The 22,160-nt window shown below is 43.4% G+C and overlaps 1 protein-coding gene across 2 annotated transcripts in view; it reads left to right on the top strand.

Moving 5' to 3' along the window:
- The window catches only part of LOC121494289 (adhesion G protein-coupled receptor E2-like), a 32,260-nt gene extending 10,100 nt beyond the window's left edge, over positions 1-22,160 (top strand). For both annotated transcript variants that reach the window (XM_041760548.1, XM_041760547.1), the window contains 17 exons: positions 1,519-1,569; positions 1,867-2,001; positions 5,589-5,744; positions 6,475-6,606; positions 7,129-7,175; positions 7,316-7,393; positions 7,765-7,942; positions 12,793-12,900; positions 13,067-13,290; positions 13,493-13,672; positions 14,732-14,929; positions 15,211-15,446; positions 18,585-18,651; positions 19,058-19,149; positions 20,130-20,298; positions 20,384-20,494; positions 21,259-22,160. In XM_041760548.1, coding sequence (XP_041616482.1) covers positions 1,519-1,569; positions 1,867-2,001; positions 5,589-5,744; positions 6,475-6,606; positions 7,129-7,175; positions 7,316-7,393; positions 7,765-7,942; positions 12,793-12,900; positions 13,067-13,290; positions 13,493-13,672; positions 14,732-14,929; positions 15,211-15,446; positions 18,585-18,651; positions 19,058-19,149; positions 20,130-20,298; positions 20,384-20,494; positions 21,259-21,273 — 2,177 coding nt within the window. In that variant the 3' untranslated portion in view covers positions 21,274-22,160. The remainder of the gene's footprint in view (positions 1-1,518; positions 1,570-1,866; positions 2,002-5,588; positions 5,745-6,474; positions 6,607-7,128; positions 7,176-7,315; positions 7,394-7,764; positions 7,943-12,792; positions 12,901-13,066; positions 13,291-13,492; positions 13,673-14,731; positions 14,930-15,210; positions 15,447-18,584; positions 18,652-19,057; positions 19,150-20,129; positions 20,299-20,383; positions 20,495-21,258) is intronic.

Below are 22,160 nucleotides of genomic sequence, written 5' to 3'. Positions count from 1 at the left end.
TGGCACTGTGAACAGCTTCTTGGCCTTTGTCTCTAGTTTCCCATGCAAGGCTCTTCCCTGAGCCTCTCTGATAATTTTAGTCTACAGTCTTGTGGGCAGATGACTAGGACCTGGAAGATGTTGTACAAGGGTGGGTGGGCAGAGTGATGTGGACCACCCTACACATACTCTGAGATTTAGGTGAATGGAGGAGGCTGCCATCTGGACTGGATGGAAAGAGAGGGTACTATTGCCAGACACCTGACCTACTTCCAAGGAGGTCAACCCAGGCCCTATTTTGACCCAGACCACTCAGAGACAGAAGATGGAGGCTGATCCCTACTTGGCATGGCCCACAGGTCTGCATCCCTGGTGGGAGGCCAAGGGCCAAGAACACAGAAACATCTGCCACCTTTCACCCATCAGCACCTGCTCCGCTCTTCAGCCACTCGCCCCCACCCACCACTGATCTTTATCAGATGCAAATTCTCACCACTTTCTTTTAGTCTGGATGATTCCTTCATGGGAATCAGAAAAGGCAAATTCACTGCCCCAAAGCTGCCTGACTGGATCTCAACCCCACTGTTTACTACAGCCCTGGTGCTCACTGTCCAAGTGATCTTGCCTATCTGGCATCACCTTCATTCTCCTGACTCTTTCCCTCAAGCCCCTTAAAGTGCCTGGTTCAGGTGTGTTTCTTGGCTATCTCCAAGAAGCTGGAGTCTCACAGTTAGCATGGATGGGAGTTTACTGTCCCACCAGGACAACCAGGAGTCCAAGAGTTATGTAGGCAGTGAGAATCCACCTGGGGAAAGTCAGGACAAAGGCCATCTCTGGGAACCATGACAGGTCCTGGTAGGGAATGCAGCATTTCCCCTGTACTCAGTTCCCAGAAAGGCCCACCCTGGACTTGTCCGAGTCCTTAGGCTGGGACTCAGGTGGCCATGATGTCCCCACTCCACCTGGGAACCACCCAGGGAAGCTGAGGGCACTAAGCCTGACAGAGTAAGAGGGCTTGGGCCACTTCCATCCACATGGACAGCAGAGGATCTAGTCACACTATTCTCCCATAAGAGGCTCCATATGAAATAGAAAAGGCACCAACTCACCACAGAAGAGAGCACGGGGCCTTCTCCAGGCATATTTCTGCTATTGCCAGAGAACACAGAACATGCATATGGGCAAGACACTTGGATTTGAAGAGTTTCTCCTTCAAGATGTACTCCCTTTCTTTGGGAGAGGTTGGAGTCTCTAGGTTGTGTCTCTGACATCAGCTGTCTGTGTGTTCTCTGTCCTCTCACATGTAGCACCTCGGGTCCCATAAAGGCTATGGTTATCTTGATTGACTTCTCAGGGAGTCCAGAGAGATGGAGGAGACAGGCTGAGTCTTGTTCTGTGTTCACTATAGGAGGCTTGTGGATTCTGCTGGAAAGCCTGGGCTACAGGCAGAACCACCCCTCAGGATGCAATGACCATGCAGACACTGGTTGAAACTGGAGCTTGACTATTCTCTCTTTGTCATCTGTTTTTCTTCCCCAGGGATGTTGGTGCTGCTGCTGTTGACACTGGGACCTGTACAGAAACTGAGAGGTGAGTCTGCCCAGCCAGCTCCATTGGTGACATAAGCTGAGGAGTGCATGCTGGGGTTTGGATTGTCTCACCGACAAGCAGTGGGGAAAGAATCTTATTCCACAGATAAGGCTCACAGATGGTCTTCTGGGTATAAGAGAAGCTGCTTCCTCCTCCCTAAATATCCAGAGTTTCCTGAGCTCTTCCAATGGCAGCCATCCCTTCCCTACCCTCCTCTGCTCTACTCCTGGACCCCCAAGCTGGCAGCTAGCTCCCTCCATTTCTTGAGCCTTCTGACTGTGGCCTTTGTTCCCACAGTCTCTGCCCCCACAGACTGTGCTCCGTGGTGCCCTCTGAAATCCACATGTGTCAATGCCACCGCCTGTCGCTGCTCTCCGGGTTTCAGTTCTTCGTCTGGGGAGATCTTCACCAGCCGCTTGGACAGTTGTGATGGTACAGGGGCTTGAGAGGGTGGAGGGGCACAGACACAGTTAGCTGAGATGAGGGGGAGTGGGGGGACACCTCAAGCCCTCAGCCTCACTGAGAGCAGCACCCAGCACTTCAACAAGGAAAAGAGATGACAGAGCAAATAGAGTAGGAGGGAAGTGGACAATCAGGTTTTCATGATCAGTAGGTAGAGTGATGAGAGCTTACACAGCAGAGCTGGGCTACGTGGGTTCAAGGTCCAGCTCACCACTGATTATACCTGACATGTAAGAAATTATTTCTCCTCTCTATGCCTCAGTTTTCTTGCCTGTAAATTGGGGATAATCATTGTACCTACCCCCCACGGATGACGTGAGGTTTAAACTCTACATGTGTGGGAAACGAACTAGGGGTGGTGGAAGGGGAGGAGGGCGGGGGGGTGGGGGTGAATGGGTGATGGGCACTGAGGGGGGCACTTGACGGGATGAGCACTGGGTGTTATTCTGTATGTTAGCAAATTGAACACCAATAAAAAATAAATTTATTATAAAAAAAATAACAGGTAAAGACTAGTGCAGAGCAAACTGTCAAACACAAGCTATTATCATGGTCACTGCTGTTATTATTGTGATGATTCTCATAGCGCAAGGAAAGAGAAGTAGTGGAAGCAACAAGAGGAGAGAAACACTCAGGGCCTAGAAGCTCAGGTTCTCCTCCTAGCTTGCTCCTCACAGCAGCCCCATGAAACAAGCAGTTAGCATGGCTTTCCCTTCCCACTTACATCCATTCTTCCCACCCCGCCCCCACACCCAAACAACCCCTCCCCACCTCTGGTACTCACTCATCTGCTCTCTCCATGAGTTCTAGTTTGTTTGTTGTTTGTTTTTAAATTCCACATATAAGTGAAATCATGTGGCATCTGTCCTCTCTGTCTGACTTGTCTCGCTTAGCATAATGCCTTCAAGATCCATCCATGTCATTGCAAATGGTGGGACTGCCTTCTCTTTTATGGCTGAGTGATATTCCCCTGTATAAATACACCCACTTTTTCATTATCCACTCATGCATTGATAGAAACAGATTGTTTGCCTAGTATAAATAAAACTGCAATGAACACAAGGGCACGGATATCTTTTCAAGTGAGTGTCTGATTCCTTCAAATAAATATCCAGAAATGAAATTACTGAATCATTTTTAATTTTTTGAGGAACCTCCAGAATTTTTCCCACAGTGGCTGCACTAATTTGCATTCCTTCCAACAGGACACAAGATACCCTTTTCCCCACCTTGTCACCAATACTTGTTATTTCTTAACTTTTTTTTAATAGCCATTCCAACTGTTGTGAGATGATATCACAGTATGGTTTGGATTCACATCTCCTTGATGATGAATGATGAAATGAATGAGTACCTTTTCATGTACCCGTTGGCCATTTGGATGTCTTTGGAAAATGCTTATTCAGATCTTCTCCCCATTTTTAAGTTGGGTTGTTTAGGTTTTATCTGTGGTGTTAAATTAGTTCTTTATATTTTTTGAATGTTAATCACTTCTCAGATATATGATCTGCAAATATATTCTCCTAAATTATAGATTGCCTTTTCTCTTTGTTGATGGTTTCCCTTGCTGTTCAGAAGCTTTTTAGTTTGGTGTGTTCCCACTTCTTTATCTTTGTGTTTGGAGTCAAATCCAAAAAAAATCTATGCCGAGACCATTTTAAAGAGCTTATCCCATGTTTTTTTCTATGAATTTTATGCCTTCATCTTTTTAAAAGATCATAATTGGGCTCAAAGAGATTGATTTATCCAAAGGCACAATTAATAAGGTCATAGAACCTAGATCAAGGTCTAAAACAAAAGAGCTTTCATTCTTCAAGAATGCAAGATCATAAAAGAAATTTATATGCTTTAAATATGGTTAACAAGGTAAATTTTATGTTATGGCATTTTACAACAATAAAAAAATAGTGGAGAAAAGGGGAAATGTACAATTTTTGCACCAAGAAATATTCTTCTTCTACTCAAAATCATCTTAGATGCATATTTATTGATAACAAGGGAAAATGTTCCTGATATGTTTGAAAAGCAAAGGGAAAAAAAATAACCTAAATCATCCAATGGTCCATGTAGTAGACTTACAGTTGATTTTCTTTGTTCTTATTTTTCACATTTTCTTTGTTTTCTAAGTATCCATGTGTCATTGGGGAGAAGATGTTACCAGATTTAAAAAAGAAAAGATATTATCGTGACTATTAGCCAGTCTTGATGCATTTGCACATGTGTCTGTCATGGAGATTCATGGCTGGGTGATCATGCTGAGGAGATCCTGCAGCTAATATAACTGGATCCCAGCTCCTTTCTGGATTCACATCTATCTGCTTGAGGGGTTTCCTGTCCTCATGCCTTCCACACCTTGCACCTCATTCTCAACCATCCCCTTTGAGTAGCCCAGGGACTCAAAGAGCTGAGGCTGGACACTGTTGGCTAAATACAGCAACAGTTTTATAAGAACCATGGACACAAAAATGAGTAAGAATGCAGGGACAGAATATTTGGTCTTGTACATTCCAATCAAGGGAACAAGACTTTGAGAGTCTGAAAGGACTCAGCATGATGCTGAGCAGTTTCCCACCAGAACTTGTGGACCTCCTTCTAAGGCCCCAGGTCCAGGCTATGGGACCATAGCACCAGGACATGACAGATGTGGGAAGATGCACACCTGACCCATTCATGTTCACCCCCATCTGGGCAATTGGAATGCCCTCTCCTCTTTTTAGATGGTGGCAATGGTGAGATACCTGTCCTCAAGGTTGTGGGGTGGGGTGGAGGCCCAGCTCTGTGAGTCCCTGAGCTACTAAAAGAGGATCTGGCTATGGATATCTTTCCTGTCATGCTTAAAGAACAGGTAGAGATAAGATGCCAGAAAACATCCCCAATGGCTTAGCTGTGTGCAGCTTCTTCATTTCACATCCCCAATGTCTTTTATAAGAGAGGACATCCCTCCGGAGTGGAGATAGTATGACTCCCACAGAGACATCTTGGAGAACCTTAAAAATGCCTGACATTGGGAGCTTAAAGTAGCAGGTAATAAAGACTGTGGGATTTACTAGGGTCACAGTGAGTAATCAGAGGTAGAAGCTGTCAATGGGCAGGGGCCTGACCACCGGGCTTTGTCCTCAGGTGTGAATGAGTGTTATCCTGGACAGATTCCAGCCATGACTCCCTTCACCAAATCAGCATCGAGAGTGGCCTTCAGTGCCACTAGTCACCCTGACTGGAACCCACCCCTACATCCCCAGTAGTGCAAACAGGGACTCAGTGCCTCCATCCTCCCTACAAGGCCTGCAGAAGGGGATGCAGATCTCCTTCCAGCCCCCGTCATGGTACAGCAGAGTGTCTGAATCTAGGTGCCCTCAGGCCCAGCCAGAGAGTAGAGATGAGCAGAGCAGGCAGCAGACTTTCTAGAGTGGCTGGCTCCAGCTCAGACGTGCTCCAGGAATGCCACCTGCAAACTGAGTTCTCTCCAGTCCTGTTGGCAGAGTCAGGCTGGAGGTAGGCCTCTGCCCTGTAGGAACTCACACCTTTGGGAGGTGACCCTTTGCCCTGTTGTGTTCTAGACATCAATGAGTGTGGACCACCCCCAACAGTGTCCTGTGGAAAGTTTGCAGACTGTCAGAACACAGAAGGGAGCTACTACTGCATGTGCATCCCGGGATATGTGCTTGCTTCTGGGGCAACAATGTTCATGGATGAGAGTGAGAACACGTGTCAAGGTAAGAACCTCCCCATCTTCCATACCCTCATCCATGAGGCTTAATCTGCTCCACTTTCTCCAGGCATCAGACAGCCATCCTCAGCACCTACCCAGTCACCCATCCAGCTTTAAAGCCCAGGGCTCAGAGACCTCTGAAGAGGGTCACTTTAAAGCATCCCCTTGCCCCCCTGCTATCTTATATTTGTAAAATAAAAAAAGGATGGCATTCAAGATATTTCAGAAAAACTGGGGCATCTGGGTGTCTCAGTGGCTGAGCATATGCCTTTGGCTCACATTGTGATCCCAGGGTTCTGGGATCGAGTCCCACATTGGGCTCCCTGCAGGGAGCCTGCTTCTCCCTCTGCCTATGTCTCTACCTTTCTCTGTGTGTGTCTCTCATGAATAAATAAATAAAATATTTTTTAAAAAAGATATTTCAGGAACTCACAGGATATTGTTTCCAGTGCAAAATCCCTTCTCATCATCATCAACTGCCAGGATTAGACCTTTCCCCTGCAGAGCCTACTTGGTTTTAGCCATGCCAGGAAACCTCAGACTTCCTGGCCATGTTGGACCCAGGAACCCCATCCAGAAACACTGCAATGGGAATATGAGAGGGCCATCCCCCTTTCCTGGGCCAGCATTCTCCCTGGCCAACAGTTATGACATCCAGGTGCCCCTTCTCAGCTACCCAGCCTCTGACTATTTCCCTGCACAAAGCTTACCCTGACTGTCCCAAATAATTTCAGTTCATAATACTACGAGCAGACCAGATGACCAGAACCCAGAAGGATGTTGTGTCAAGCCTAAGCTGGATAACAAGGATCCACCCCCATACACACATGGAGAGCTGGATGATAAGAGGTTTTCATCTAGAAGAGGTACCAATGGAAGTTATCATTGAACACCAGCAAGTAAGCAGTTGCCGTGATGGAATTAAAACAAAGACCATCACTGGGAGCCAGACAGGATCTTGATTGGGAACTGTGGCATTCCCTGCACATGGTTCCCTAGAAGACCTACTCTGGCTTTTGTCCAAATGCTCAGGCCAGGACACAGATGGCCATGATTTCTTCACCTTGGCTGAAAGCTGCCCAGGGAAGCTGAGGGCATTGGGGCTAAAGACAGGGAGGACTCAGTCCAATTCCATCCACACCTAGATAGCTGAGCATCTGGGCCACCACATTGACCCATAGTGCATCTCTGTATAAATAAGAAAAGGCACCCACTCAACAGGGAGGAGACATAGGGCCTTCCTAATGCTTATATGCCCAAACTAGGGTCCCTAAATAACCAAGTGACCACCTGGGAATTTACCTAGCCTTACCTATCCCCAGACCACTACCCTCAACACACACTCAGAGATATTCTCACACCTAGTGAACCACCGTTATCCCCTGCAGGCATCTTTTTCCCCACCTGGACTCCACCCCGTGGAATCAAGAGCCAGGTGAGTGGCCCCAGCAGGGACCATAAGACAGGAAATCCTTCCTTAAAGCATGAGCCCCTCACCCTGCCTGGCCACCATTTTCCTCAAGCTTCAGGACCCACACTGAGGCTCTTTGACTTCCTCATCTCCTCTCTCCCCAGACACTCTCTCGCTTCTTTCAAAGAGTCCAAGATCTACACAGAGAGTTCAAACCAGACTTTGTCCAGAACACCATCCAGGTAAGACCAGAATCCAGGGGAAACAAGTTGGAGGCATCCCATCAAGGCTCTCTGAGGCCCCACCTCTCCCAGGGTGGACAGGAAAAGCAAACATCCAAGTATTTGTACTCCCTATTAGACACCTAATTGCACTTACAACCCTTCCTCTTACTATTCCTGGAATTTGGGTTGATGTCATCCTTGGCATTCATGAGTAGGATTGACCATGAGTGGCTGGATTGCAGGGGTAATCCCAGGATATCCCAAACAATGCCACTTTGATCCCCCAAATAGATAGTCTCTAGGATCTTTACTCTGAGGCTAAGTGGAAAGCCTCTTCATGCAGTCTGCCTGGCCCATGAATCACTACTTCAGCAGCTGCTTTCCCCCAGGACCTCATACAGGGGGTGGATGAGCTGCTGGAGACCCCCGAGGACCTGAAGGCCCTGCCTCGCTCAGAGCAACACCGTGTGGCCACTAATCTGCTCACTGGCCTGGAGAATTCCCTGAGAAATATGAGCCAGGCCCTGTCCAATGGGACATTGACCTTCAATGCATCTGCAGGCACAGGTAAGTACCGGGCTCCTGCTCTACCTGTTCCCCACCTCATTTGTTGCCCGATCTCACTGGAGCAGAGAGACCATACTTGTATCTTAGTGTTACAGTTATAAACAACTTTTAAAAAGTGGCTAAAAAGAAATGAATAAATTATGCTAAGTAAAATAAGTCATAGAAGGACAGTGTCATGTGATCTTACTTATATGTGGAATCTTTAAAAAAAACACACACACAAACACAAGCTCATAGATACAGATTGGTGGTTGCCAGCGGTGGGGATGAGAAGGGTATTCATGCGGTGTGTGGGTGTGGGCAGTGAGCTAAATGGGTGAAGGAGGTCAGGAGATACAAAATAAATAAGCCATGGGATGTAAGGCACAGCATTGTGACTATAATTACTAATATGATGTTACATATTTCAAAGTTGCTACAAGAGTAAATCTTGAAAGTTCTTATCACAGGGAAAAAAATTTTTGACTGTGTGGTGCCAGATCTTACCTAGGCTTTCTGTGGTGATCCTTTTGCAATATATACAAATAAGAAATCATTATGTTGTACACTTGAAACTAGTATAGTGTTCTATGTCAATTATACCTCAATAAAAAAGGAAATGAATAAAAGTATAACTAATATACATGTTAATACAAAATAAATTATGAGCAGATGAATTAATGATAGTGAAGAATTTAAGAGAGAAGAGAAATGGCTTCCCAAGAAACCAATTTATTTAATTTGGATTAATATGAATTTAATACAGTCTGATATTTAAGTGTTTTATTTGAGGTAAAATTCTCCATGTACCATAAAATTCTCCATTTTAAACAAAGTGTGCAATTCAGTGGCATTTATTTTTTAAGATTTATTTATTTATTTTAGAGGGAGAGAGCAGGCAAGAGCAGTGGGGAGGGACAGAGAGAGAGAAGAAAATCCTCAAGCAGACTCCAAGTTGAGAAGGAGCCTGATGCAAGGCTCTCTCCCATGACACTGAGATCATGACCTGAGCTGAAATCAAGAGTCAGATGCTCAACCAACTGAGCCACCTCGGTGCCCAAATTCAGTGGCATTTAGTACACTACAAAGTTGTAATCATCGTCTGTACTTCTAAAATATATTCATCAGCCCTGAAGTAAACACTGTGCCTCCTTCAGGAGTCATTCCTCATTTCTCCCCTCCCTCAATCCCTGGCCACACTGGTCTGTTTTCTATGCCTGTTCTGGACATTTCATATAGAGAGAATCATACACTATGTTGCTTCATAGTGTGGCTTCTTTTACCTAATATAATGTTTTCAAGGTTAATCCATGATGTAGATTCTATCAGTGTTTCATTCTTTCTTATGGCTGAATAATATTCCATTGCATACGGATATAGCACCTGTTCAGCCCTCCATGCACTGATGAACATTTAGTTTGTTGCCACTTTTCAACTATTGTGAATAGTGCTACTATGAATATGGGTTCATGTTTTTTGGCTGAATAACTGTTTTCAGTTCTTTGGGGCTACACAATTAGCATTGGAGTTTGTGAGTTATAGGGTAATTCTATGTTCAACATTTTGAGAACCACCAAATTATTTTCCATCCCCACCAGCAATGGGCTCCAATTTCTACACCTTTAGCAACACTTGGTACTTTCCTTTTTTTGTTTTTGTTTGTTTGTTTTTTTGTTTTTTGTTTGTTTGTTTGTTTTCCTGTAGTCTTTTCAGTATATGTCAGGGGATATCTCATGGTGGTTTTGATTTGCATTTCTCTGATAATTAATGATGTTTCACATATTTTTCTGTAAATTGTTGAACATATGTGTAACTTTTTTGGAGAAATGTCTATGCAAGTCCTTTGACTATGTTTTAATTCATTTGGCTTTTCGTTGTTGAGCTGTAAGAGTTCTTTATGTATTCTGATAGTAGACTCTTTTATTTTTTATATTTTATTTAAATTCAATTTGCCAACATATAGTATAACACCTAGTGCTCATCTCATCATGTGCCCTCCTTAATGCCTGCCACCCAGTTACCCTACCCCCCTCACCCACTTCCCCTCCTGCAACCTCTTAATTGTTTCCCAGAGTTAGGAGTCTCTCATGGTTTGTCTTCCTCTCTGATTTTTCCGCACTCAGTTTCTCTCCTCTCTCTTATGGTCCCTTTCACTATTTCTTATATTCTACATATGAGTGAAATCATATGATAACTGTCTTTCTCCAAGTGACTTCTTTCACTCAGCATAATACCCTCCAGTGCCATCCATGTCAATGTAAATGGTAGGTATTCATCCTCTCTGATGACTGGGTAGTATTCCCTTGTATATATATGCCACATCTTCTTTATCCATTCATCTATTGAAAGACATCATGGCTCCTTCCACAATTTGGCTATTGTGGACATTGCTGCTATGGACATTGGAGTTCAGCTGTGCTCTCTATGACACATATGATCCACTAATTTTTCCTCCCACTCCCATAGATTGTCTTTGCACTTTCTCTTTTTTTTTTATAATTTTTTTTTATTTATGATAGTCACAGAGAGAGAGAGAGAGAGAGAGAGAAAGAGAGAGAGGCAGAGACACAGGCAGAGGAGAAGCAGGCTCCATGCACCGGGAGCCCGATGTGGGATTCGATCCCGGGTCTCCAGGATCGCGCCCTGGGCCAAAGACAGGCGCCAAACCGCTGCGCCACCCAGGGATCCCGTCTTTGCACTTTCTCAATGGTCTTTCACTTTAATGAATAGATGCTTCCATTGTGATGAAATTCATTTTCTCTGGTTTTTTTTTTCTTTTGCGAAATGGATATTTGGTGTCATACCTAAGAATCCATTGCCAAATCCAAGGCCATGAAGATTTACACCTGTGTTTTCTCCGAAGTGTTCTAGTTTTACCTCATAAATTGTAGGTCTTTCAGATGAATGGATGAAGAGAATGTGTTTTGTATATTTATGTTATATATATATATTATATATTATATAAATGTGGTTTGTATATATATGTATATATATGTATGCAATGAATATTACTTGGCCATCAAAAAGAATGAAATCTTGCCATTTGTAACAACATGGATGGAACTAGAGAGTATTATGCTAAGTGAAATAAGTCAGAGAAAGAAAAATATCTTATGATTTCACTCATATTTGGAAGTTAAGAAACAAAACAAATGAACTTAGGCAAAGGGTAGGAAAAATAAAATAAGATAAAATCAAGAAGGGAGACAAACCATAAGAGACACTTAACTATAGGAAACAAACTGAGGGTTGCTGGAAGGGAGGGCAGTAGGGGATGGGGTAACTGGATGATAGGCATTAAGGAGGACACTTGATGTAATGGGCACTGGGTGCTATATGCAACTGATGAATCACTAAATTCTACCTCTGAAACATATAATACACTATATATTAATTAAATTGAATTTAAATTTTAAAAAATGAAATAAATTTTTAAAAAATTAAATGTAAGTCTTTGACTCATTTTGAATTAATTTTTCCAGCTTCCTTTTTTGTGTGTGGACAGCCAGATGTGCCAGGACTTGTTGTGCCAGTTTTTGTTGAGAGACTTCTCTTTTTCCACTGAAGGGTCTTGGCACCAGTTGTTGGAAATTAATGAACCAGAGATGTATGGGTTTGTTTCTGGACTTTCAATTCTATTTTACTGGTCTGTGTGACTCTCTTTATGTCAGTGCCCTACTGTTCTGATTACTGTAGGTTAGTAATCAGTTTTGAAATTAGAAGGTGTAAGTACTCCAATTTTGTTTTTCATTTTCAAGATAGTTTTCAGTATTTGGCCCACTTGCAATGCCCTGTGAAGATTAGGATGAGCTTTTTCATTTCTGCAAAATTAAATAATTAAAACTATTTTGGAATCCTGCTAGAGACTACATTGAATCTGTACGTCTCTGAGAGGACTACTGCCATAATAATAATGAATCTTCCACCCATGAACATGGTTTACAGTTTTCTATGTACAAGTCTTGAGCAATCTTGCATAAAATTATTCCTCACATTTTATTGATGATTTTGGGATCTATGTTCATAACAGATTGGTTTATAGTTTTATTTTCTTGTGATGGTTTTTTTAATTGGAGTTCAATTTGCTAACATATAGCATAACACCCAGTGCTCATCCCGTCAAGTGCCCCCCTCAGTGCCCATCATCTAGTCCCCCCAAACCCCCACCCACCTCCCCTTTCACCACCCCTTGTTCATTTCCCAGAGCTAGGTGTCTCTCATGTTTTGTCACCCTCACTGATATTTTCACTCATTTTCTACCCTTTCCCCTTTATTCCCTTTCACTATTTTTTATAAATGTATTTTTTTATTGGTGTTCAATTTGCCAACATACAGAATAACACCCAGTGTTCATCCCGTCAAGTGCCCCCCTCAGTGCCCGTGACCCAGTCACCCCCACCCCCCACCCACCTCCCCTTCCACCACCCCTCGTTCGTTTCCCAGAGTTAGGAGTCTTTCATGTTCTGTCTCCCTTTCTGATATTTCCCACTCATTTTTTCTCCTTTCCCCTTTATTCCCTTTCACTATTTTTTATATTCCCCAAACAAATGAGACCATATAATGTTTGGCAAGTTGAATTTAAATAAAATATTAAAATTACATATGATATCTAAAATATACATATGCTATATTATACTTATATATTATGTGTGCATCCATAAATTATACAATATGTAATATTCAACATCATATCATATATTATTTTTTGTGTATTTTTATATTATATATACAGTATCTATATTATAGATTTATGTAATGTATTAAATATTTTTAGAAAAACATATCTATATACACACATAAAATGATATTATACCAACCACTACAGCCACAAATACTAACTTACTCCCTTATATAACTCTGACATCATACAGATCTGTCCCTGAAACTGTGGGAGCAAGGAGACAGAAATGTCATCTTGAGTCAGAATCAGGTGAAGATGATGTTGAACTGGGATGTGGTGCATGATTCTGGTGACTCAGGTAATGGCCGAGATGGGAGGAAGCTCACAAGATGCCAAAGGATGTGACAAACAGGGAACTGAAGAGTAAAGGGATAGGGGGCTTTAGTGGGACCACAAAGAGTCCATCTGAGGAGGACGGGGTTCATTGTGCACCGCAAGATATCAACATCGGTCTCGTCCTGCAGGCCCTTCTGTGGTGGGCCTCATCTCCACTCCGGGGATGGGAAAGTTGCTGGCTGAAGCCCCTCTGGTCGTGGAGCCTGAGAAGCAGGCAGTTCTGCATGGGGCACACAAGATCTCGCTGCAAGAAGCCTCCCCTGTCCTGCTCTCAGATGTCATCTCTGCATTTATGAGCAACAAGGTTACCCAGAATCTCAGTTCCCCCGTCACTTTCATCTTCTCCCACCATGTGAGTGCTGATGGCATGGGGCTGTGGATGTGGAAGGAGCCTGGGTCCTGGGCACAGCCTCGCTGCCTAACTCAGCCTTGAGGCTCTGCGGGAGGTCCCCCATGAGTGCATCATTCCCCCAGGAAAGCCCTTTGCAAGCCAGCTTTGGATAAGCATTTCTGAGCACCAGAACCACCAACTCCCACCTATGTTTTTCCTACAGTCAGTGACCCCTGGGCCAACACAAAAGGTGTTCTGTGTCTTCTGGGAGCACAGTCAGAATGGATCTGGTCATTGGTCCACCAGAGGCTGCACAATGGTGAACAGTAGAGATACCAGCACCACCTGCCAGTGCACCCACCTCAGCAGCTTTGCCGTCCTCATGGCCCACTACGATGTGAAGGTGAGAGTCCCGAAAGGGGCTGCACCTCATGTCTATTACTTTTAAAAAAAACAGATGTTTATATCTTGTGGTTTCTTCAGAGCAGCAGTCAGTCATGGTGTGTCTCAGTTGCTGTTCAGGGTCTTACAAGTCTGAAATCAGCCAGAGCTGCATCCTCCTCTGAGGCTCAGGGTCCTCCTGTGAGCTCCCTGGTTGCTGGCAGGTTTCAGTTCCTTGCAGTTGTAAGACTGGGGTTCCACTTTCTAGCAAACTGTGAGCAGGGGACCCTGCTCAGCCCCTAGGGGCTACCTCCATTCCTTCTGTCATGGGCTCTTACACAGTGTATTGCCATTTTTAACCAGAGGCCAGCAGGAGGAGCCCTCTCACCGCAAACACTCAAATTTTGCATCTTCTTTTGGAGTGCCCAGAGCTTTTAAGAGCTAACATGATTAGGCCAGGCCCACCCACAATAGACTCCCTCTCTTAGAGACACAGGACCGGAATTACAGCTCCAAAATCCTTTCACAGCAGCACCTCAAATGGCTTTAACTAAAGAAACTGTGTGTACACATTCTATCATTGCCAAATTAAAATTCTGCTTATCACAGGGGTCTTCAGGACAGGAAGCCTGTAGACAGGGGCTCTCTGGGGCCTTAAGAAAGATTCCGTGGTGGCAGAGGTCCAATGGGGCCAGGAAAGCCAGTGAGTGCAAGTGGGTTAGGAGTTATGTTTGCCTGCTCCCCTGGCCACGTGAACTGGTTACTTCCTCTGGATTACAACCAAAGACTTACTTAGGTGATCTGTAAAGTAAAATAAGCCGTTGGGGGTTCCAGAGCTTTGTCTTAAGTAAGGACTCTTACTCCTCACTTCCAAGGACTGAGTTAATCAGTTCAGATTTCCATAAAATTCTAGCATTCTGATCCTGGAGGAACTTACTCAAAAACATAAACTTACCTGCCTCCTTCTTTCCTGATTTGGCTACAACAAAAATAAAAAAAAAAAAAATTTAATGGAAGAGTCATTACCCCAGACCAGGAAAATGTGACTGTGATGTCTTTGCTTCTCTTGGCTGGATCCCAGGAGGATGATCCCGTGCTGGCTGTGATCACCTACATGGGGCTGAGCCTCTCTCTGCTGTGTCTCCTCCTGGCAGCCCTTACCTTCCTGCTGTGCAAAGCCATCCAGAACACCAGCACCTCCCTCCACCTGCAGCTCTCAATCTGCCTCTTCCTGGCCCACCTGCTCTTCCTTATCGCCATTGACCAGACCAAGATCAAGGTATTGACACAGTCTCAAAGGAGCCCCTGCCCTGCCCCAGAGGATGCTCAGTTCATGGAGCTGTGCTGCATTGATATCTTAATAAAATAATATTGGGTCCCAGGGATATTTTGAAGGGTAAATAGCCTATTCCACATTGACTAACGAACTAGAAGACAAATCCTCTCCTGACAACTCCACCATATATATGAGCATTCTCTCCAATGCAAGGTATGGAACAGGTCCTGGGGCCACCCTCCTCTCTGACAATCACTCCTGGTGGCACCTTTCTCCTCCCCCAGGTGCTGTGCTCCATCATTGCGGGTGCCTTACACTATCTCTACCTGGCCTCCTTCACCTGGATGCTGCTGGAGGCTCTACACCTCTTCCTCACTGCACGCAACCTGACAGTGGTCAACTACTCCAGTGTGAGCACGCTTATGAAGAAGCTCATGTTCCCTGTGGGCTACGGAGTCCCGGCTGTAATTGTGGCCATTTCTGCTGCATCCAGGCCTCACCTTTATGGAACACCCACCCGGTAAGTGCAAATTTTCACTGTCCTCTTCTCCAGCATGACCATGGCCATCATAGAACCAATAATGATTTAATTCCATCAGATCATGATAGGCAGAGAAAAGGTCAATGACCACTCCAAAAACATCTACCTGGTGAAAGATTGTGTTCACTGAAATAATTGTTTTTAAGTCATTAGGATGTAATTATTTTAAATGTTTATTATAAAGTATGTTAATAATTATCTACTTAAATAATATTGTGCATTATGTTAATAGCTGTACATTAATATAACATTAATGGTGTTTAATGATTACAAATTAATCTTTACTTAAGATAAATGAGGTGATGGTTTTTAATCTTTTAGATTTCATTATTTTAAATATAGAAGGAGCATTCCAGAAAGATTGTACTCTAGTTGGTAAATTGTTGCCCACGGGGACACTAGTTAACAATTTTGAATGGCTTTACATATATTCTAGAGTTGAAAAAAAACTGGAATTGGTCAGAGAAGTAAGCAGAAAGGCTGAAATAAAAGGGATTATATTCAAGACAAATAAATAAATAAATAAATATTAAGTGTATATTATATTAATAGCTATTTTATATTAATGAATACAGTCTATAATATAAATAGCTTTATATGTATTAGTAAATATATATTAATATAGTATTCATTGCGTTGATTAAGGGGCAGTTTTATCCTCCAGAAAGTAAAACTGAAATGAATAGATGGCATTGATTTGTGTAAACTCTCTTCTAATTTTATTTTTTTAAAGATTTTATGTATTTATTCATGAGAGACACAGAGGGGGGGGGAGAGAGAGAGAGAGAGAGAGAGAGAGAGAGAGAAGCAGAGACACAGGCAGAGGGAGAAACAGGCTCCATGCAGGGAGCCTGACGTGGGGATCGTGGGACTTGATCCCCGGTCTCCAGGATCACGCCCTGGGATGAAGGCGGCGCTAAACCGCTGAGCCACCTGGGCTGCCCTCTCTTCTAATTTTAAAGGAAACAGAGGGTCATTTGCATGATGAAGTAACTGACCACAGCTAAGATCTAGAAACAACTTCTGATATACAGTCACTGTTTTGTGTGTCAGCTCAAATCATCTCCCCACAACCTATGAAGTAGAAACTAGTATCAAGCCATTATACAGATGAGGAACTGAGATACAAGGAGATTCACTAACATGGCCAAGGTCACACAGCTGGTTGATGGCAGAGTTGGTCACATGCAGTCTGGCACTCACAACACACACCTATCCTGATGACATGAGTACTCAGCTGCATCAGCGAGCCCTGGCCAGCTAGCCTCCCTAGGTCAGGGAACTTTTCCATAAAGAGCCAAATAATCAAGACTTCTTGCTTTGTGGGCCCTCTGGTCTTTGCTGCAACTACTCAGCTCTGTCATCAGAGCACAGGAACAGTCACAGACAATCCAGGAGGGAAGGACTGTGTGTTCCAGTAAAACCCACTTACAACAGCAGGTGGTAACCACCCTGGCCCACAGGCTGCAATTTGCCAACGCCTCCCTTCACAGCTTCACTTTGATGCTTCTTGCTGGGTCCGTTTGACCCTCTCCCTGGCCCTCACACCTCCCACCTCACTCACAGCAACCCTCTCTGGGGCTGAAGTCCAACTCTGTCGTTGCTCTCAGAGTGTTCTTGAGACGCCTGACCTGTGGGCATGTGAGTACCTGTGTCCGCAAGAGGAATAAAGTATGTAGTACTCATGAGCCTTACCACTGGGGCAGGCTCACTGTGTTGTTTCATTTGTGTTTTTTTACTCATCTCTTCCATGGTCCAAAATTTTCACCTTGTCTATATACCTACTCATCCCTCATACCTCAGCATAAATACAATTCAGTTCTTTCAGGGAAACCCTTCCCAAGTATCTGGATTTCCTATACTCTGGACCAAGTTATGGATCCAACTACATGTCCTCATAGCTCCTCATACTTTTTTTTTTTTTTGCATGTTAGACACAGTATTTTATTTTATTTTTTTATAAATTTATTTTTTATTGGTGTTCAATTTGCCAACATACAGAATAACACCCAGTGCTCATCCCGTCAAGTGCCCACGTCAGTGCCCGTCACCCAGTCACCCCCACCGCCCGCCCTCCTCCGCTTCCACCACCCCTAGTTCGGTTCCCAGAGTTAGGAGTCTTCATGTTCTGTCTCCCTTTCTGATATTTCCTACCCATTTCTTCTCCCTTCCCTTCTATTCCCTTTCACTATCATTTATATTCCCCAAATGAATGAGACCATATAATGTTTGTCCTTCTCCGATTGACTTACTTCACTCAGCATAATACCCTCCAGTTCCATCCACGTTGAAGCAAATGGTGGGTATTTGTCGTTTCTAATGGCTGAGGAATATTCCATTGTATACATAAACCACATCTTCTTTATCCATTCATCTTTTGATGGACACCGTTCCACCGCTCCTTCCACAGTTTGGCTATTGTGGACATTGCTGCTATAAACATCGGGGTGCAGGTGTCTGAGCTCCTCATACTTGATCATAAAACTAATCATCTTGATTTTATCTAAGGGCTAATTGTTGATCCTCCCACATCACTGATGTCCCCCTGAGGACTGAGACCACGCTACCCTAATCCAACTGGGTCTTCAGAGCCAAGCACAGATTCTAACATAGAAGAGACACTCAATATTTGTCAAAGAACATAATTTGTTGATCAATACCTTTATTTTCTTTTTAAAAATTATATTTATTTCTGCCAGCATACCTGGGAGCCAAGACATAGAAGAGCTTTTTGAAAGGAACTCATCTTTTTTAAAGACCACTTTAATAAGGTGTGATTGACATGTAAAATGATGTATGTAATTAAATGTACACAACCTGATGAGTTTGGGGCTAATACCCATGACCATTGCCACCATCAAAGGCATATACAAAGTTGTAGTTCTATAAAAATAAATAAGTTTAGATCTATAGCACATAGTACATATCATTAACAATAGTGTATTATATACTTAAAGTTTGCTAGGAAAGTATATTTAATGTTTTAACCAAAAAAAAAGCAATAATAAAATAATGAATGAAGCAGGAGGAAACACTAGGAGGTGAGGGAGATGTTTATTTATTAATCCTTTATCCACAAGGCCCATATTTTCTTGAATCTCTTTCCATCTCTCTTAGGTGCTGGCTCCACACAGACAAGGGATTTATATGGACCTTCCTTGGCCCCATCTGCACCATCTTCTCCGTGAGTAGTGCATGATATCAGAGCAGCCCACCTGCCCAGCTGAGGATCATTCAAAGTCCAGGTGTATCAGGAGGGTTAAAGGCAGGATGAGCAATCATTCCAGTTGCCCCAGGAATGATGAGAGGCTCCCAGGAGGCAGGAATTCCCATTGTAAAACCAGGACTAAGGTGTTTCCTGAGACATGGCACTGTCAGGACTAAAATTCGGAATTCCCATGCAAATTGCATTGAAGTGGTCATCGAAGTTACGGGACAGACATGGGTCTGAGTTACTACTGGGTGTTTAGTCTGCTTTTCTCGGACTGTTTGAAACTCAAATCTTCCTTGCTGGGTTAGGTGTTGGGTGAGCAAAGAGGAAATTTTGCCAGATGTGGAGTGTAGGTAATATATCTGTGGGTTTTCTGCAGATAAATTTGGCTTTCTTTCTGATGACCTTTTGGATTGTGAAAAAGAATCTCTCTTCACTCAACAGAGATGTATCCACCCTCCGGAACACAAGGTGAGGATGGGTCAGAGGTACACACCGCCCCCCATACAGAGCATTATCCTCCTGGCTCCAAGGCTCTGATGTCCCTTCACAGGGCTCCCTAGCGGACTGGAGGAGAGGTGCCACCACCCTCCTTGGCCACCAGCTCAGATTCTGTGATTTGTTACTGACACCCATGCCAAAAACATTCCATCTGTGCACACCCCACCAATAAACTACTTCAGCTGCAGAGAGAACCAGCTTTGTTCTGATAAGCAGGGATTGCTACTATGGCCCTATGAAAAAAATCCTGAGAACATGCATACCCTTATAATGCATTCAGGAAATCACATAGCAGTTTCCAGAACCACTCCACCCCATCATGCCCATACCTTCATGCATGCTCTGCCCTCTGCCTTCCCCTTCTCTTGCACCCAGTGAACTCAGCTTCATCATCCACATATCACATCATCTGAGAGTTTTGGAATGTCCTCTGCTCTCCTCAACTTTGCAGAGAATCAGTGGCCTCTATTCTGGGCAAAGCGTGTCCTGGCTCATTCATGGGGAGGGTGAGGACAGGAACCGCCCTAGATTGGACCTGAGCAGAAGTAACTCACTTTGTAAAGGGTATAAGTGATCATTTGTTTTTGGGTTTCCACTAGACTTTAAGACCTGCAAGAATAGAAGTCTTGTCTTTGTTGAATGCCCTGACCCCAGCCTAAAGCCAGGTGCACAGAACATTCTGGGTAATGTTGGTCGAATAAAATTGGGGGTCTTCATGAAACATCATGAGCTTTTTGAGACTCACATTCTGTAGTGTCACCACAATCCTCAGTCCAAGTCAAAATGCCATCCTGGACCCAAATAGTGTTTCTTTTTAGGGAATCATTGACAATAAAGATCAAAGTCGATCACAACTCAGTCAGAAGCATCCATGGAGTAGATATGAAACCAGCTCTGGTTGTGTTGCTCTTTGTGCAGGCATCATGAGCCTCCTTTCTCTTCCTACCCAGGATGCTGACATTTAAAGCCACAGCTCAGCTCCTCATCTTAGGCTGCACGTGGTGCCTGGGCATCCTGCAGGTGGGTCCAGCTGCCCACATCATGGCTTACCTATTCACCATCATCAACAGTCTGCAGGGTGTCTTCATCTTCCTGGTGTACTGCCTCCTCAGCCATCAGGTATCACTGCCCAGATCCCACCTGGGACTCCTCCCCTCTTTTGTCCCCTCAAATGAGCTGACCCAAGCATGCTTTGCCTCTGCAGGTCCGAGAGCAATACAAGAAATGGTTCAAAGGTATCAGGAAAACCAAAGCTGAGTCTGAGCAGTACACTCTCTCCAGTGGGACCATGTCCAATGCCTCCAAACACAGTGTGGTAAGATTTTGCAGTGTTCCCAGAGCACTAACCAATCCTCTTGGGAAGTTCATGCCTACCTCACTGGACAACCTGGGGTATATAGCAGTCAATGCCCTAGGATGGCTCACACATTGTTTTCACCTGGACTCCCCTGAAGGCACTTCCCTGTCTTGAAAGGAGGTCTTTTTATACTTTCATTCATTTATATGCTCATGTTGACCCTTGCACATGACTGTCCTCTTTCCCCACAATTGTAAAGCACCCACTTTGTGTGACATGGGTGCAATCCCTTTTTAATTGTACTTAGTGACAAAATACAAAGTACTCATAAACAGAAAAAGATGCTGTGGTCAACCAAGTAATCAGGAAGTAATGATCTGTAACACTGTTACACAAGATGCTAAAAAAAAAAAAAAAAAGATGCTCAGAGTCACCGCACATTAATTATCTCAAGTCACTCTATGCCATCCCTGTATGTGATGAACAATAAATATGTATCTATAGTCATAAAATTAAATTGAAATAAGTATTAAGCTGGAATGGAGACTTCTCTTCAAAGTCTGCAATCATTCCTAGTGTTTCCAAATACACAAATACTGCAAAACCCCACTAGAGAATCACAGAGGGCAGAGGGGAAATCCCAGCAATGTGAATTATACTGAGCATTTGTATGTTCGAGTTAACAAAAACCTTTCCTCTTCTTAGGCTTCTCTTGACAATATTTTGTAGTTTTCTGTGTACCCATCTTGCACTTTCTAACATAGAATCACCTTCCTTCTTAGGAGAATTATAATTAACAGCTAAACCTGATGAACTTGTGTCTTAGAAAATGAAGAAAATACTGCCTGCCATCCTTTGGACAAAGAATATAAAAAATGCTTTTTTCATGTTTGTTACAAATAACTCTTCTTGGCACCACTGTGGGAGAAAGTATGCAGGAAATATTTGACATTCAGTTGCTAGAAATTTGGATTTTCTGGTGCATACAACACTCTCATCTTACTCCCAGTATAATCAGGAGCTATTACCGAATATCTCATTAGAAGCCTCTTCTACAAAAACTCTTCCTCGGGTTGATGATATATAATAAGGAAAACCTGCCCCATAGGACTCTCCTAAAATAGCATAAGAGAGGAAAGTAATTCACATACCTGCATATAGTATAAACAACTAATCCCAGTTGCTCAAGACATTCCCAGTTTTAGTGCTGGAAGTATTACATCCCAGAAAACACTTTGGTTACAGAAAAGTAGACCAGTTGGTCTCTGTATAGCATGCCTCAACTTCACTCTCCATTTCTAAGGACTTACTAATTTTTTATTCCAAAAATATGTGCTGGGAACAGATCAAGAAGATCCAATTTCTGATTTCACAAAATTTAAATGTGAAGAAAAAAATTTCATCAGAGCAAAATTAGAGCTTGGAACTAGAATCTGCATCTTTATGTTTTTAAGCTGAGTTGTGGAAAAAGGTGTATACAGCTACTACACATTTTGTGAAATGTATTTCAAGATAACATATTATTTCACCTTCATCATGCAGCCTAGGCAAGATCTAAATCTAGAGCAGTTACACCTACAGAAAACTCTCCATGGGATTCCTCTGACCAATTCTGTATCAATTTGAATATCAAGGAAAATGACTGTACATGATTATATTTTAAATAAACATATCCATGAATCCA

The sequence above is a fragment of the Vulpes lagopus genome, chromosome 7, assembly GCF_018345385.1.
Source record: "Vulpes lagopus strain Blue_001 chromosome 7, ASM1834538v1, whole genome shotgun sequence".
Classification (NCBI taxonomy): Eukaryota; Metazoa; Chordata; class Mammalia; order Carnivora; family Canidae; genus Vulpes; species Vulpes lagopus.
The sequence above is the reverse complement of the archived record's forward strand: the minus strand, read 5'-3'. Positions and strand labels throughout refer to the sequence as shown.